Raw genomic sequence first — 18,003 nt, 5'->3', positions numbered from 1 at the left:
AAGTTGATTTCACTTGATTTCAGTTGGGAACCGTACTGCTATACACCAATAAATTTTACAAACTGGTCCTTTAATAGCACAGGAGTATAGGAGTATTTAATAAATACAGAAATTACAGAAGGGTCACTCATAATAATTAGCTTACAGTACATGCTGCAAGTTTCACCTACTAAGATAAAGTAGATTGTAACCCATCTGTCTATCCATCCATCCTCATTCACTTAATTCAGGGTTGCTGGGGGGAGTTTGAGCCTAGCCCAGCTGTCATACGCCAGGTACAACCTGCCAGTCTGTCACTGGGCTAACACAGAGACAGACACAGGTGTGAAAAAATTCACACCTGTGGCTACCAACCCCACATTTTTGTACCGTGTGGAGAACTCACACAGACACAGGGAGAACATGCAAACATACTGTGCCACCATGTCTTTCAGCTTTTAACCCACCCGTTAAACTTGCTTTTAATCCATCATTTAATCCAAGTTTTACAGTTTTACAACTTGTTGCATATTTGCACAGTCAGTGCATTCATCTAAGCTGTTATGAGTAGGAAGAATCAAGACTTTCACAGGTTTTCGCCACAGTGAAATATACATAAATCCACGGCTGCCCAGCTTTGGGAAAGTTTACATGTATGTGCTACAGTGTAATGCACCACACCACCTACCTGTTTATATTTGCGTAGTATTCTGTTTTGTTGGCTAAAGAAAATATAAATGGCTCCTTTATGCTCATCTTCCAATGGAGCTCCCACCACCAAGTCATTGAATCCATCACCATTCAGATCAGGGACAGGAGCGAGGGAAGAGCCAAAGCGAGCGTTTTGGACACCGTTGTGAATTTCCAACGATCCTTCAAGGAAGAAACGATTCTGAGGGGGAGGAAAAAATGACAGTTGTAATTGTTACTCCTAATACAGTGGTCTTGTTTCTGTCTTGGTTCCCACACATAAATATCTAGAGGCTACTGTCCCATGGGGGAGAATTTTAACAGTTTGTTTTTATTCACACAAACATTCGTGACTATCCACTTTGTTACTGGTGTTGATAAATAGACATTAGCATTAGTGGGGATTCCCATAGTGGGGGATCTGGCTGCTCATCCCACCCAAAAATCAACTACAATAAACAGAGTTAGTGAAATAAAACACTGTTAACCACAGCAAGAGATCAGAATGCTTTTCATTCCTTTCCAAAGCTGGATTCTCCCCCTAGACATCAGCCCATGTATTAGCAACTGGAGTAAATGACTGATTATGAGAAGTCTGGATTATTTTAGAGTTATTTGGATATTTTCGAGCCTCGCTTTTGTTACGTTTACTCACATTCATTAAAGGAATTCTTTCAAAGTCATATTGGCTTGTTGCATTGGTTTGTTTTGACTGTCTTCATGACCTCTTCTTTGCTCAGTTTATCACAAACTCTGAGTGGGCCAGAGACAGCAGTGCACATCTTGAACTGCTGCACTTGAATAATAATCTTTAAAGCTGACCTTTGTATGAGAAATAATTTGGCTGAGGTTTGTATGTGTCATTCCAACTTACTCACACTGTAGCACAACTAACAGCACTATAATTTAAAGCAGTGTTTCCCAGCCACTGTCCCACGGGATATAGGTGTGCCGTGAGAAACGATCACGTGTGCCATTGAAGCTTGTCTGGTCCCAGTCAATTAGTACTCTAAGCGACCAGCGTGAGTAATGGGCAGAACAATTACATTCTCTACCACTAGAAGGCAGCAAAACTACCTGCTCTAATTAAATGGGTTGCCAACTGCCAGTAAAACAGAAGAAGACCAAGAATACATTACATAACAGTCATCCTCTGAGTGAGAAAATGCAGCGGGTAATAGCAAGAGATAAATATTTGAAAAGAAAAATTAGTCAGTATGACCTGGGTCCTGGAGAAAATACCGACCTAGATGAAGACAATAGCATGAGTAGTGGTCAGAAGAAAGCAAAAAAGGTATACTGGGGACAAACCGAGCAAATTGGAAAAATGTATCAATATGCTTTTTGTGACATTTTTGTTTGGTGGTGTGCCGTGTGATTTTTCAAATGCGAAATATGTGCTGTGGCTCCAAAAGGTTGGGAAGCACAGGTTTAAAGGGTTAACGGGGTTGACAGAATGGCTGATAATTTCGATAATTCAACCAAAACATAATCATGACAACTCTCAGTTTGTCACTGCACGGTGACAACCATGCCAATTCAACCAGAAACATCCTTATGAGTGCGCAGCTCATAAGACGTTTAGTGTGTCTGGTACATTGGGTACTTGTATATGGGCGAAGGCACCAACAATGCTGGATAATGCCATCCCGATTCCATGTTTCTCAGTTTATTCCATAATCTGCACATTGTAAAGCGCTAAACTAGCCTTCCTGCTGTCCAGACCTGTCGGCAACAGAAAACATTTGGTGCAATTTAGCTCTCATGGTTCCTAAATGCCTTTGACTGTTATTAAAACTAAATTTCTGAAATCATTGGCGCAAAATCATTGTTATTTATATTCATACGTAGCATACGTAGATATAAATTATATCTACGTATGCAAAGTGTTCCAGTCTTTTTGTAAATGAAGAGCTTACTGTGTCAAAAAGCCATTTTTACAAATAGCATGCAAAAAGTCCCAGTGTACCATATGTTCCATTTAACAGAATAATAAATGCCTTCAGGCTCAGCACATTTCTCCATTAAAAGGACAGATCTGCTCGTTAAATCATCCGCAGTTCATTTATTTAGGCATCTCATAATAAGAGCAAGGAAGTTTTTTTGTTCTCTTCCCTCGGTCCAGCTGCGTTTGTTGTTTCAATTACACCAAAACATCTTTAGTTAACCAATCATGTCGTGCTTTAAACAGAAAAAGAAACAATATTTTCTTCTAATCAAACAGAAGATAAGGCTTGGCACCGCTTCAGTGTTTTCTGCACAAGCCTTTAATTCTTCCTGTTTGAACTGAAATATCTTAAACATCTGGCAAAAGAGAGAAAACATGGAGGAATTTCACCTTAGGGCAGTAAAAGAACTAAAGACTGTCATATAACTTTAGTATATTTATTCTGACGCTCTATTCTTGGTAAGTGTTGAGTCAGATGGATGATAGCCACATCTATGAAAGCAACCACCCGACTGGAACATTTTTCAAAGAGGCAATCTGACAGAATGGAGCCAAATAATGGAGTCGATCAGTAGTCGTGCATATCATTGCTCCACTTGGCATCCCTGATCATAACATAATTCAGGGCTGGCAGACAAAACATGATATCACTTGTTTTTTCAGTTGAAAAAACGTGAAAGGAGTTGATTTAGGATGGTAGTTTTAACTTCTCGGCTACCTGATGTGAGCATGTGTGACACAGAAGGAGATTGATAGAGAAACAGGGAAAAATACAGTCAGCAGTGTTTAAATGTGAAACACATGGCTCAACCAGAAGGCCGTGAAGGGTCATAACCAGTCTGTAGTGGCTTAGGAGCAAGTTAAAAAAAAGCAACCGTTTTTCATTGGCTGCCAGATTTTAGGTAACTGGTTAGATTTGGACAGAGTTTTCTTTACTATTTATTTCTGTAATATGGTGTACTTTACATCATTTTCATCATCCCATCTGCATCAGGCAAACATTTCTTATAAGTGAAGTCATACTAGTCTATTCATTTAGATGATACTCAGGATAGTGTTTTAACATACAGGGAGAGAACTGCATGAGACAAAATCATTGCCAAAAATTACACACAAAATAAAAATAAATAAATAACAAAGGAGAAATTTTGAAATTTCGCATTCGTTTGTGTTTTTATTTTGTTTTCATTTTGTAATTTGAAATGAATTTCAGTTCGTTTCCAGAGTCAGTTTAGTTTAAGTTTAGCTTCTATTAGTTTCAGTCTTGTCTTTATTAATTATTATTGTACGGAGGATATATGTCTAACATCAGAACAGCTACTACAATAACAACACCAACCTTTTTCAAAGTAGTTGACTCAGTCTTTAAGGCAGGGGTGTCAAACTCAAATACACAGTGGGCCAAAATTCAAAAGAAAGAGTACTTTATTGATCCCTGTGGGGAAATTCCTCTCTGCATTTAAGCCATTCACTCAGTGAAGCAGTGGGCAGCCATTGGGCGCCCGGGGAGCAGTGTGTAGGGATGGTACCTTGCTCAGGGGCACCTCAGGGTAGCTGTTCAGGGGAATCGAACCCCCGACCTTCCGATTCATGGGGCTACCACTCTACCTACTGAGCTAGCCCTGCCCCACTGGAACAAAAACTGGAACAAAGTCGCGGGCTAACATTAATATTTATTGAAATATATTTATTCCTCCAGATATAAGAATGAATCTTTTCTTATGGACTCAAACACGTTTTGCTGAAAAACTGAATATGGAACAAGCAAAGCTTAATACTAAACAATATATATATATTAGGTGTATAATACCAGTAGGCCAGCTCTAATAGTAATTTGGTATGGCTTCGCGGGCCAAATGTAATTGCGGGCCAGAGTTTGACACCTATGCTTTAAGGCATCCAAAGTCTATCAAAGCCTCATGAGGCAAGGTTTGATAAAAAAAAATGAAATTTTTTTTTTTTGAAAATTACCAAACCACTAAATCTAAGAACATTTCCTCCATATTGTTTGTAATATTTTAGTTAGTTTTAATTTAGTTTTATTTTTTACTTTAGATAACCAAAATCTTTGTCACTTCTAGTTTTGTTTTCCTTTTCTTTTAGTTAACTAACCTTCCTTATGACTGAGGTGACTTTTACAGCACTGTATTATCATTTATTACAGATATGAGGAATGTTTTGGACAGTTGCTATTACACATCCAACTGATACATCACTTTTGTATTAAGCCTACTGTAGCCTCCACATTACCAGATAGGGGATAGAAATGTTAACGATAGTGGTTAGAAATTATACTAAATGTCATGGTCCTGACTCTGTGGACTCAGTGGTTTTGTTTTTATTATTATTATTATTATTATTATTATTATTATCTTGGTTCTAGCTTATTCTGATTATGTATTCTGTTAGTGTTTCCGGTTTTACTTTGAAGGTCTGTGTCTCTTGTCTGCTTATGTCAGTTAAGATCCGCGCGTGTATATGTATTGTGTGTTTGCCTGTGCTCATTGTTGGTCCGTCGGCATTTCTTGGTGTTTGCCGTCTCTCTGCTCATCATCCCGTGTTATTATGACTTTGGGTTTGTTCATTAGTTTTCCCAGTTTAGGTTTTTGGGTAGCTCCTCGTTCATTATTTCCTGTTTTTGCCACTTTGCCACCATTGTCAATAAACGCTCACTCGCATCACAGCCTTTGCCTGCATTTTGGGTCCTTCCTCCACAAACACCACACGGCTTGCCCCGCAAACCGTGACACTAAAAGAGCACAGAGAGTGACCTCAAAGTGAAAAGAGACTCCACAGAGCTGAAGAAAATTGAGCGCTTTAATTCTGCACACTTCATTTACAAGAAGGCATGCCATAAAAACAAAAGAAATCTGACCACTGTTGTTGTAAAGGCTCACCTTTCAGCACACTCACTTCACCAGATGCACCTTGTCTCTTTTCCTCACCTTTGATTGGGTGTGCTGCTTGCCCTTAATTGCACTCACCTGTCACCTGTTATATAAGGACTGCACTCACCTACAGCTCACTCTTTCACTCTCACATGGGGCAGCAGCTGAGGTGAGTTTCTGTTTGAGTCTCCTGAGTTCATGCATTATTTTGAGTTACTGAGTTACTTAAATCACACTTTATTTCCTTTCAGAGATAGCAGTCCATGTGTGTCTTTCCTTTATACGCGTTATTCAAATAAAACGAGAAACCTGTAAGTGATTGATGACTGTTCATTCTCATCCTGACCGGATGAGCCATGATGGTAACAATCTCCAACCTCCTCTGAACCTTCCTCCAAAACAACTGTGGTGCTCTCAATCAAAATATTAATTATCAAGTAATTAAAGCTTCTTTCATCTTCTCCTGTACTCACAAGCAAATAGATTTACATACTTTATTTGGCAGATTTTCACACCAGATGTCATTCTTAATGAAACATTTCCTTCTTACCACTGATTTGTGTCTCCTCTCAGTTGCTAACTGTGTATCTTTCATGTGTGAGCTTCTATATGAAGCAAAGTTAGAGAATAAAAGAATATGCTGGTCATCCTTTAAAAAAAAGAATTTTGGTGTCTATTAAGTGGCCAGTATTAACCTTTCTAAAATAATACATTCCTGGTTGCTGAGGATTGGTCTCTGGACAATTAAAAATGCATTAGTGCAGAATCACATTTTTGACTATAAATATCAACTATGAGCCCAGCTGCATATTTTTTTTAAACCAAGGAATTCCAACTTAAGAAATTTTCCAGGACAATATGACTGAGCAGCATCCTGGAGCGACACCTGAATCAACCACATTATTAATTATCCAGAACATGTGGCATTTCTATCCTGGTGAAGAGAGACTTTTTTTTTAACATGTGATTTCTGTTTGTTTAGTTTTTAAGCTGCCACCTGTGATGTGGTTTGGGGGCGCACTGGATATTTAAATACCCCTTCTATGCCTGTTCAATGGATTTGAGACAGCTGAAGACATTCATTATTCCAATGAGCATGACAGACCTGGAACACCGGGAAATTTCCTTCTATTAAAGAAAAGTTCTCGCCTCCAAATGGTTTGCTGGAAATGGGTTCAGAGGAGAGAGAATACTTTCCTCCTGAGTTCATGCTGCACATCAAATAAAGTCGGCACACTGGCATGGCAGGCTGTCATTTGATCTGCGCATTTAATCTGGACAAGATCATGTGTCAAATGTTGACAGTGGTGCTGGAAACCAGCAGAATGTAACTGGGAAATCTGGGGATTGAACATGTGTCGACCCAGTTCTGTGCAGTCGTTGGTTAATGCTTGCGTGCATTTATATACCTACCAGCTCTGTGACTCTGTAGATGTAGACCTTTCCTTTCTCCAAGCCTGCGCTGAAGAACATCGGTGCTGACACCAGAAGGTTATCAGTTATGCCGTCTCCGTCGATATCCACAGGTGCAATCTCACTGCCATAATAGGAGCCAATCTGAAAGAAACATTAGTGCGTGCAGTGTGAAGATCTGTATGATTTATCAGTTTAAAAGCATTCAACCAGATGATGACATTGCCTGCATTTAGTTTGTTAATTAAATCCAATCACAAATGACACACTATACAAAATAAAATACTCTTAAGTTCCCTCTTGTGGTTTTTTTCACCACATGATGTTTGGGTTTAAAGAGTTGCTCATGAGCTCGAGTGGCTTTTGAACTTCAATATTGTCAGCAAATGGCAGCTTGCTAGTGGTCAAAAGTCCTGACACTTTTGTAGAAGCTCAGACTGTGGGAGCTTTCCAGAGGGAGCGTAGATCAGTCACCGAAGTGGATGAAACATCTGCCTCGTAAATTTTTATTTTTTGCTCAAGACTTCTCAGCTCAAGAACATTTTCTAAAAAGAAACATCTGCTATTTTGGATGAGCTGCTGCTGACAAGGTACAATGTAAGCTGCTGCAAGATCACTTCAGGCTTGCAGCCTGTGAACCGCTGCCAGTTCTGAGTGTAGTGGTCATTAACACACGGAGCCACATCCCCTTGAAATGATGACCGTCTTAAAACGCACTGTGACTCAGACGGATTAAATTCATAACACATGATCTGTAATCCAGTCGAAGTCGTAAAGTTAAAAATGATATAACAACAATGACACCAAGTGAAGCACAAAATCGTAAAAAACAATGCAAACAGTAATGGAGATTATATACAGCCTTTTCTGAAAGGGTACTGCATGTCATGATCATTTTCCCATTCATTTGATCAGATTTTATAGATTATTGAAAATCCAATGGTTTTGAAAGCTAAATTTACAGGATATACTGGGTAACAAAATGTCTTTAACAGAGACAAAAAACAGTCCATCCCTTTGATCTGAGATAGTCCTGCACTGCCAGATGTGATCCTGATTTTTATACAGTGCTATACACATACACCACCGCTAGAGTTTATTAATATACACCCACTTTTGTGTTTTATCTATGAGTTGAGTGGGTATCATTTAGGAATGGGTGGCATCAAAGGATGACGTCCTGTTCTAAAACCTTAACCAGTTAGTCTGCATATGTAAGGCAAACTGTGGTTGCTATAGCCTCAGTGACTGTTATACTTCCAAGACCAATATTAGGATTGCATCATAGCATCAACTGGCATACAGCTGCTTAAGTATGAATCAGTCGGTTTTTGGCTGTGGATGCTTCTGTACCTGCTGGCCTTTGAGGGAGTGGAGGATGGTGAGGTTGCCTGAGTTCTTGAGTGTGAAAATGATCACTTTGCCGGTGTGGTTAAATCGCGGAGCACCCGCTACGAGCAGACGACCATTTCTGGCTGACACCACAGACGTCACAGTGTACCCTGTTTATGTAAAAGAAAAAAACATGACGTATAAAAATGCAAACACCACTCACAGACTAAAAGCTACCAGAGTATGCAGCTTATACTTATCTTTTTATAACTATCCGTTCTGTATGGCTCTTTAAAAGTCTTTTTTAAGTGATCTTTATGTAAATTTAAAGTATAAGGAACAGTGGAAAACTTTATGTTAAATCTTACAGCAGTGATTTACGTGAGTCAGGGAAAATGACGATAGTGATGCAATTTGAGGACTTAAATCTCAGTAAGCTGGATTCAGTAAAAGCTGGTGTTCTGGTTTCTCAGGTTTCTCCGATTTCATCTTCTATTTCATTTTGTCTTTCCCCACTAAAAATTCCAATTGCTCACTGTATACTTTTCCACCTTCATCTCCCATCTTCATACCTCTCTTTCCCCCAGCTTTAACTTTCTCCCTGTCTGTCCAGAATTCTCCTTCCACCTCATATTACGATTCACACTAGAATGCCTTCTATTGGCGGCCTGCTGGATAAGCTCAGAGACAAAACCACTGATGGCAAAAGCAGAGGCCTGTGGTCATGGAGTGGAGATGGAGCTGGATATGGTGGAAAGCACTTGAGAAATGGGTACACTTTATAGAGATGGTTTGCAGCTAAAACAACTGGTACTATTCCACAGCAGTCATACATCTCAGCACCAGCAAAAACAAAAAACGGTTGGAGCAGAAACTAAACACCGATAAGAGAAAATTGCTCAAAGGTTCTTTGATCTAAAAATAACATTTTTCTTTCCTGGATTTCTTTTATCTTTTCAATCATTTCCGTAAAATGTGTCCAGATTTTTTCACTTTTTAAAACTCCCCTAGGCTGTTGCAGTACTTACCCAAGTAGGCACCGTGGTTTTTGAGCTCTTCGGGAAACTCCTGAGCGTAGGACAACTTAGGAGGGACCACCTTCCCCTGTCGTGTTTCCTTCAATACAGCTCCGTTCCAATCATAAGCCCCAACAGCACCCACCAGAGTCCCATCCTGTATGTGACGTTAAGTAGTTAATAAATGGATGTGCATGCATGTACTTCATTCACACAGCAGAGCAACAGAGAAAATCCTTCTTGTGCTGCACATGTTGCATATAGATGCAGCACAGTAATTTCTGTGTGACGATGATTGTGAGGACACAGTCATGGAACATAAAGGTTTCCAATCAGCATTATGTGACAGAGTCTGAGTGTTTGGCTCACCTTAGCTAGATTAATGACCGTTCGACTCACTTATGGTGAAATTTAATCTGAGGGGAGTTCTGAACTTTTTGTACTACTTCAAACAATACCAGGAAACTCTAATTAGGATATACAGTACCTCTGGCTCCCTCCAGCAGGTCATGGGATAACATTCATGCAGATATCAGGATAACAGTGGAAAACTTTCAACCTCACAAGCTCTTGCACATTTACCAAATGAGTTACCATACTGAAGGTATTATGGTCTGTGGGATTTGTGGTGTTTGTTTTTGGACTTTACTGCTATTAAGCGGTTTGACTTTTTCATGGTTATTCTTACGCTCTTAGGTTTGTTTCATTGTTTCCGAGTCGAGTTTGTGATTCTTGTTTTTATTCCTGGTGCGCTATCAGACACAGTTCTTGTAACACTGAACTTTTGGTTCCCATATTTTCTGTCTTGTAGTAATGATTCTTGGTTTTAGCTTGTGTAAATTCTTAAAATCATTAAGCAGTAGTTCCTCTAGTGTTTCTGTTTGTGTCTTGCTCTGTGTGTCTTTTTTCTCTGACTTATTGTTAAGGTCTGTGTTTGTCCCATGGATAATTTTTTATCCTTTTACTTTGAAGGTCAGGTTTCTGTTGTTGTTCCTGTCTGTCCTCCCCCGACTTCACTGAATGGTTTCACTTGTGTCTCATTCCTCACCTGTTTGCCATACCCGGTCAATTTTCAGTGTATTTGATGTCCTGTCCTCCCTTTATTCTTTATCATATCATCTGCATGTCAACAGTCAGGTACTCCTCATTTAGCCTGCTTCATTTTTGATTTCTGTTTGTTGGGATTTGTGAACTCTGCTTTAACTCTTCCTGCTGTGAGTCTGCATTTTTCTCCCCTTGTGATGTGAAACCTAACAGAATGTCTCTATTTAAGCAACAGCTTCAGACAATTTGGACACTAATCTTTATCAGCTCGACCCTCTTTGTCGGTAAACATTTTTATTAAACTTTCAAAATAAAATGGATTTTCTTACTTATATTAAATGTACACGAGTTTTTCCAGAGCCCCTGTTAATTCTTTTTCATTTTTTGGGCTCTCTGGTATTGCCCCTGTGGATTCTTTTGCCCGCTGAGCAACTATAACAAGCCTTTCAGGGAACACAAGTTTATCCTAACCTCATATTTCCTGTTATCCCTGAACTTCAGAGCTAAGTACTAATATAAAATAAATGAAAGCACACAAAGAAACCAATCAGATCTCTGCTAAATATGGTATTTGTAAGTTAACATTCAATGAAGGAAACAAAACTGTAAGTAGAAATCAGCTGTAGCCATGAGGAGGGACTGAGGGGCGATTTTCTGTATTCCGTAGTTCACCATACTTTGTATCAGCGACACTGAAATTATAGGGTTCCTCGGTTCAGTGGGCCCATTTTTTTTTCTCGCTGTACAGAATATGCCGACAGCACACTTTCCAGTATTTGAGCATGAGTTGGAAGGTTTTCTATTCCTTCCTAAAAAACGGAATTGTGTGCTTACCGCGCTTGCACTACGTCACTCTGTAACAGCAACGTTATGCCAGTGTGGTTATGTGTTTTGGTCAAAACGGTCTCCATGGCATATAAATGAAAGTCCAAAACAATTCAACCTCATAATCCAGTGACCTATTTCTACTGCAGATTCATTTTTGGACATAAAGTATGCCTTGCTTTTATTTTGAGATTGCAACCCTGTACTCTTGTACTCAAGATAGTCAGAGCTGCACAAACACACAGCTTTGTACTGGGGATGTACATTTTATCCCAGCTAAAAAACAAGTAATGGATATTCTGAAAAGTATTAAACACCAGAAACAGTTTTTGTGCAGATATGATTTTTTCTGTTTTAATATTAACTTTTATTTAACCAGCAAGTAAAACTCATCAGTTTAAGTATCCGTCAGCACAAACCTAGACCCGTCTTTTTTAGAGGGGCGAAACCGGAGCTCCTTTAGAAATCCTTTGCTAGCATAGGGAGAGTATTCAAACCACACAGAAGCACCCTGTGTGGGTTTGAACTCAGGAGCCTCTTGCTGTTAGGCAACAGTGCTAACCACTGAGCTCGAGCGCTGCTCAGAACAGAAAAAAAAGCACACTGAGAAACTGCTTTATAAGAAGTTCCATGGGATGGCTAAAAAATATGTGACATAAGAACCCTTCCTAGCTGGCACTAGTTCAGCAAAACCATCGGGGACCTTAAAGCAGTTTTTCTCCTTTAAAGCACGGACATTCTTTCCAATGTTATCCTGCTCTCAGCACTCTGAATGGCGATGTCAAGCATCTTTGGAATCCAGCCTTGTGGACGAAATTTCCAGCTACCCCTGCCACCCAGCTGCAAAGGCTGCATATATTTATTTTTCAACATATATATGTGTGTGACATATTTATTTCTCCCTTGATAATCCTGCTGTTAAGGCGAACTGGAAAAAAAATCAAAGTAGTTGCATCAGCCAATGTCTCTAATGAGCCAGAAAGCAAGGAATGAAAATCGATGAATTGGTACTGTATGAACAGCAGCTGGAGGAGACTGACTTATCGTCCTCCTCCAGCTGTGTGTAAATCCAGCACACCTGCGTCTATCTGCTCTAAGATACAATCAATGTCTATAGTGAGTAAAAGCGAAAAAACCTGAGCCAGTCTACACCACAACTGTCTCACTTTTGTCTCAGCGTTTCAATAATATGCTCCCTTAGGGAGCGAGGGCTGTCTTCACTGCATAGCTGAAGTGGAAAAAGGGCCTGTTTCTCTTGTCAGTGGCTTCTAAATCAGGGTGACCTAAACCTCCAGGGCCACACATCACCTCAGCACCTCAGGAGGGACTGGAAAGTAATAAATGACAGGTTTTGGGAAGGAGTTATGATGGACCTGAATTTGAAACAATGTGTGTTGTCCTACGCAGTGACAGATGGTGTGAGACTAGGAGGTAGAAGAAGTTAGACTTACCTCAAGGCTGTGAGCGGAAAATCCAGCCTGAGACATCTGGAGGCCAAACGCTGTCCCATTCTTACTGGTTCCTGTGTAAACAAGTCAGTTTTTAGAGTTTTGAACCACTGCAGTGGCACAGACGTTTTCTGAAAGGTGAAGGAACTGGATACTAGGAGTGTAACAAATTATTGCTTTCAGTTTAATTTAAGACTTTAATATGAGATGTTTACAAGATGATGCCCGTTAAAAGGGGAAAGATGATGTTATCAAAAAGCGCTTTTGAACAGTATGTATTTAATTTAAAGTTACAGAACAGAGGAACAACGTTTTTGTGCATATTGCTATTTGTGTAGTTTCTTTTTAACAAAAGGACATTTCTGCCCAGAGACCAATACATTTATTAAACTCTCTCTTTGTATTTGCTATAGACAAGATTATTGTTTGTTATTTATTAGTTTATATTAATCATTTATTGTTTATTATTATTGTTCTTTCATTATTATTTCTGAATTTTGCCACATAAACTTAATCGTACCCACAGTGTTGTGAGTGCATCCCTAAAAGCCTCACTTTAACCATGAAATTTTGGTAAACTAAAAGTCTTGTAAAACCTTCCAAACTGAAGATTCGCTCCCCGAGTGCGTCCACAATATCCTTCAGCGCTGACTCGTCTGTCACATTAAAAAAGTGTTTGTCATCTGGATCGCTGGCAATGTACTTGATTTCATTGAGGAAGGCCTCAGGGTTGATTCCTCTGCGGTTGTAGTAGCCAAGAACCTAAAAAGATCAGATTAAACAGTCTGTCACTAAATGCATGAAGCCAGGACCAGCATAACAAATCTCCCATCCTTTAATAGCCCTGAACCGAGCTGATATTCACACTAATTGAGCAGGTTTCTGATAACCAACTCCAGTTGACTTTCAGCCAAATGACTCAAAGGGCTTAGCCACTGAATGGAAATAAGTGTATCTCCACAGGAGTAATGGCAAAAACTAAAAACCACTGCGGCTTTGAAGAGATCATTCACGCCATCGACTGCTCTTACACCGAGTGTGTGTTTGGAGCTCTTGGAGGACTCTGAGTGTTTTGGCTCCATTTGTAACTTTTGAGAGAGCTGCTATAATTGAACCCCATGAAGTCACCTCATTAATGTTTATGGTGTTTCATTGCTCCACAGGGAATTTACTACCCTTTAGAAAACCAAGTTCAACCTCAACTGTAAGCCATGTAATCCAGTTCAATAACTGATCTAGCAGACTCACAGCAATGGCATAACGGGTGATCCCGTCCTTCTCACTGTCCTCAATGGCTTGCTGGAGATCAGCACTGTCATGTGACTCTCCGTCAGTTATCACAATCATCACCTTCTTGGCTCCACGTCGTCCTCCGTGTTTGAAAGCTTGGGAGCTGTAAACATGTTTACTATGTTTAGTAAAATGCAGTACAGAACGGAGGATTACTGAAGTGTTCGTTTGGACTAACGGAGTTACTGTACCGTGCTGTGTTGATGCCAAGAGCTGTGTTGGTCTCCTCACCACCCCGCTGGTCGATACTGCGTGCCCTTTTCACTACTTCCTCTACTGATTTGTAGTCACTGAGTTTGAATTCATGGACAACCTTCTCACCATACTGCACAACTCCAACCTACACAAAGAAATGCAATGACAGTGATCAATAGCAACAAAAACATCGTCTTCATATTAATGAAACATAATTCTGAGGACACAAAAAACACGGAACAACATAAAATACATTAAAGACTATGAACGAAGAGCAAAATCTAGATCTGTTTAACATACGTTCTCTTAGTATTTTTTTTTTTGTTTGTTTTTGTACAAACCTGTATTTGACCGGGCCCAATGTAGAACTTCTGAAGAATGTTGATGAGAAAAGCCTGCACTTCATACCAGGGATAGATGGAGTTTGAGCCATCGAGAACAATCACTATGTCCATGTAGGTTTCACACCCTGGAAGGATAAGGTACAAGCTCCCAGATAAGGATCTAATCCTTTGCAGAGACTTAAAACCATCAATGAATCCCATCATTTAAAAACGTACTCTGAAAGGCAGGGGCGATTGTTCTGGAGAACTTGAAGCTTGCATTGACTCTGGAGCATATGCCAGTGCTGTAGTACGAGCTTCCACACTCATACGACCATAATGGTCCACATGCCTGAAAGAAAGCATTGATACAAGCAAGATTATTGACCTCAGCATAATACAAAAAGCAAGGTTCATGCCAAGAACAGCAGCATTAAAACCATGTAATCAAAAGACAATCTTGCGGGAAGTTTTTCTTTTCCCCCTTATTTGGACAACTGCAATCTTATGTGTTCTTACACGCTCAAAAAGTTCTGCAGCAGCAGGCCATTACTGTATGTTATATTTCATAAAACATAACTAATTTTTAAAGGGGCTCTCACCACAAAGCTGTTGTCTTTAGGGTTAGATGTAAGCGTCATTCCCAGTCTCATCTTGTCCTTTCGCTCTGATACGTTTGTCAGAGATATCCTTCCTTGAGGGAAAATAAATTTCACTGAGATCTATGATGGACTGTTTCAAACACACATAAAGAAATACGCTATCCACAATCTGGAACTTTGGTTTGTGTCAGCAACATCTACATCCTCAGATCTAAATGTTTACTTCATGAAACTTCTTGTGAGTACCTAACAAGCACAACATGTGCAACCCGTATGAAGAGGCATGTGGTAACATTTGCGGCAAATCACACAAGTGGAAATGCAAATAAACTGTTTAAAAAAATAATAAAATGTGGAGTGCATGGTATGGTACCCACATTTCTGTCTGACACATGTCATCATGATGTTTACTGACACATGAGGTGAAAAGCAAGCAGGAACCGTGGTAAACAACTTTACAAAGCATGCATTCATTTTGCATTTATGATGGTCTCTGTCAATGTTTGGACTCTTTTCGTGATGCTCTTGTAAAAATGGAGAGGTGTTTTTAATACTGCACCTAAATTGAGCTTGGCGCAACCGTTGCCGTTGGTTCGTTTGCTCAGTGAGCATTTATAAACATCCCCCGTCTGGTAAGCACCGTTCATTTCATACGGGGCACCCACTAATAACCTGAAAAACAAAAAACAGAATCCAAAAGTTAGTCACTTAAATGTTTAACAGCAACAGCATCAAACTTTCTTATTTTTGCCCAGTAAGCAACTTTCTGAGGGAATATGATGGTGACTGTTAACATCAAAGAGGAACAAAAAACACATGGGCTGACCTAAAATACTTAATCTTTATTTTTTCCATGGAAGTCACTACGTGTAATCTAATCCAGCACTGCCCCATCTCATAATCATTAACAGTTCCACGCAGTCACACCTAGAAGCTGGCCAGTACAACCAGTCACTGCTTATAAGCAATATCTTTACAACAGAGACGTCAGAGGTGCAAGTTCAGTAACGATAGGAGGAAATTATCTTATTTGCATTTAAGAATCTGATCAAAACACTCAAGTTGCTGCAGGACTTTTCCGCCACTCATGTCAACATTTTGGAACATAGCATCAAATTCAACGGCAAGGCTAGAAGCTAGAAGCCTTGAAGCCCAGAAGTGCAAACTGCAGCCAGGGCAGAAACAACTGCATTACACTCAGTGACGTTAATTTAGTTTGTTGGGTCACTAGGGGACCCCTAGTGACCCCAATTCATCACCACTACAGTATGATATAAACAACTGACAAAAATTTTAAAAAATATGCACTTTACTCAGTCACATTCAATATGTGCTGGACACACATTCTCTACTAGCTGTGTTAGCTAATGTTAAATATCTAAGTAAACAATGAAAAAATTTGATGCTACTAAAAGTTAGATTATTCCAGACTCTCTCTCACATAGTGAAGGCTAGAGTAGCAGCAACTGGAGAGAGTGGACTAAGGTTAGACCCTTGGGTGGGCTAGTTTCTCTTATTGTGACTGAAAGCTGGAGTCTAGAGTTTGTCACTTGTTGGGGAACCCTTGCTGAGCAAACGCTCCAAGGAGTAATCTGCCTTGCAAGCTATGCCTCTGATTATGCAGCTAGCACAATATCAGCTACTTGGGCTCAAAGAGTTGGCAGTTCATCTTGTAACCGGAAGGTTGCCGGTTCGAGCCCCGGCTCGGACAGTCTCGGCCATTGTGTCCTTGGGCAAGACACTTCACCTACCGCCTACTGGTGAGGGGCCGATGGCGCGATATGGCATCCTCGCTTCTGTCAGTCTGCCCCAGGGCAGCTGTGGCTACAACTGTAGCTTGCTTCCACCAGTGTGTGAATGTGAGAGTGAATGAATAGTGGAATTGTTAAGCACTTTGAGGGCCCCGAAAAGCGCTATATAAATGCAATCCATTATTATTGTAATTACTTTGCAAGTACCTACACAGACAAAATCAGCAAAGAAGCCAGAGTGATCTTAAAGGTACGTGTATGGCGAGCCCAGCCCAGCAGCCAGAGCAACAGGTAATAAAGGCAGTAAAGATGTTTCGGTTTGTAGCTTCCATGTCTACAGGTACATGTGTCTATAGTAGAATCATTGTGGCAACCACTTTAAAGTCTCTTTGGGCTAGTTTTTAACTTTGCTTTGTGTTCGGTAAAGTGGACAGTGTGGTGAAAATGTTGAGAACAGATTGCACCGCCAAGGTAACAAAACGAGAAAATTAGGCTAAAGAAACTTAAATAATGTTTTCCAAGAAGGAAGCCAGAAAAGGCTGTATCCACAGAGCTGAATACATTTTTTTAAAGTGAACCTCAGGCTGAAATAACAGGGCTGCTTGTTTCTCCGGAGAAACTCATGACAGCTTGGGTAAAACAAAAAAGACAGAAGTTTGGACAATAAAGGTGACCACGCAAATATTTAATACTCCTGCTAAGTGTCTTTGGATTTGGAGACTTGCTGAAGTCTGAACGGCTTAATGTGTTAACGCTAAGGTCTAATCACTGCCACAGTAATGGTTTCACTGGGACGTCCGAGAGGAATAACTGACTTATTTGAGAGCTGTCACATTACTAAACAGAATTTAGATGTCCTCAAAGAACACTGCTGAGTGCCAAAGATTCTTTTCACATGACGAATGTTTGTGAGGAGTCACTCCTGTACTTGACTTCACAGTAGGTTTCCTGTGTGGGGTCAGTGAGGGCTAATAAAAGTCACTAAAAAGTTTTAGACGACTTCATTTGATGGAGAATATAAGTCATCTGGTGAGTTTTCTTCAGGGCTGATGGAGGGCGTAAAGATCTCAAGGAGGACTATAAATCAAAGGAGTTTCCAACAAGTCCTCCAAGGTAAACAACAATATCAGTTTCTTGTTCCTACCTTTATATGTGACCCATTTGCTGAAAAAAAACCCCCTCATATAGCAGAGCTATAAGAAAGAGCAACACAATCCACAAACGGAGGGTGGAGGTGTCGTGGAGGCATATTCCCGCTG

The 18,003-nt window shown here is 40.0% G+C and overlaps 1 protein-coding gene across 1 annotated transcript in view; it reads right to left on the bottom strand.

Annotated features, from left to right (window-relative positions):
- The window catches only part of itga11a (integrin, alpha 11a), a 50,642-nt gene that overhangs the window by 16,277 nt on the left and 16,362 nt on the right, over window positions 1-18,003 (bottom strand). Inside the window, exons 3-14 of the mRNA XM_084939311.1 lie at window positions 15,553-15,665; window positions 14,994-15,085; window positions 14,629-14,743; window positions 14,410-14,537; window positions 14,065-14,213; window positions 13,832-13,976; window positions 13,180-13,345; window positions 12,587-12,657; window positions 9,279-9,423; window positions 8,272-8,420; window positions 6,919-7,062; window positions 668-871 (exon numbers count right to left, since the gene is read on the bottom strand). Of these exons, the coding sequence (XP_084795437.1) occupies window positions 668-871; window positions 6,919-7,062; window positions 8,272-8,420; window positions 9,279-9,423; window positions 12,587-12,657; window positions 13,180-13,345; window positions 13,832-13,976; window positions 14,065-14,213; window positions 14,410-14,537; window positions 14,629-14,743; window positions 14,994-15,085; window positions 15,553-15,665 (1,621 nt within the window). The remainder of the gene's footprint in view (window positions 1-667; window positions 872-6,918; window positions 7,063-8,271; window positions 8,421-9,278; window positions 9,424-12,586; window positions 12,658-13,179; window positions 13,346-13,831; window positions 13,977-14,064; window positions 14,214-14,409; window positions 14,538-14,628; window positions 14,744-14,993; window positions 15,086-15,552; window positions 15,666-18,003) is intronic.

Source organism: Perissodus microlepis, chromosome 1 (genome assembly GCF_051167445.1).
Source record: "Perissodus microlepis isolate ML-2025 ecotype Zambia chromosome 1, ASM5116744v1, whole genome shotgun sequence".
NCBI classification, from domain to species: Eukaryota; Metazoa; Chordata; class Actinopteri; order Cichliformes; family Cichlidae; genus Perissodus; species Perissodus microlepis.
Note: the sequence above shows the minus strand (reverse complement) of the source record. Positions and strands in the feature narration are given on the sequence as shown.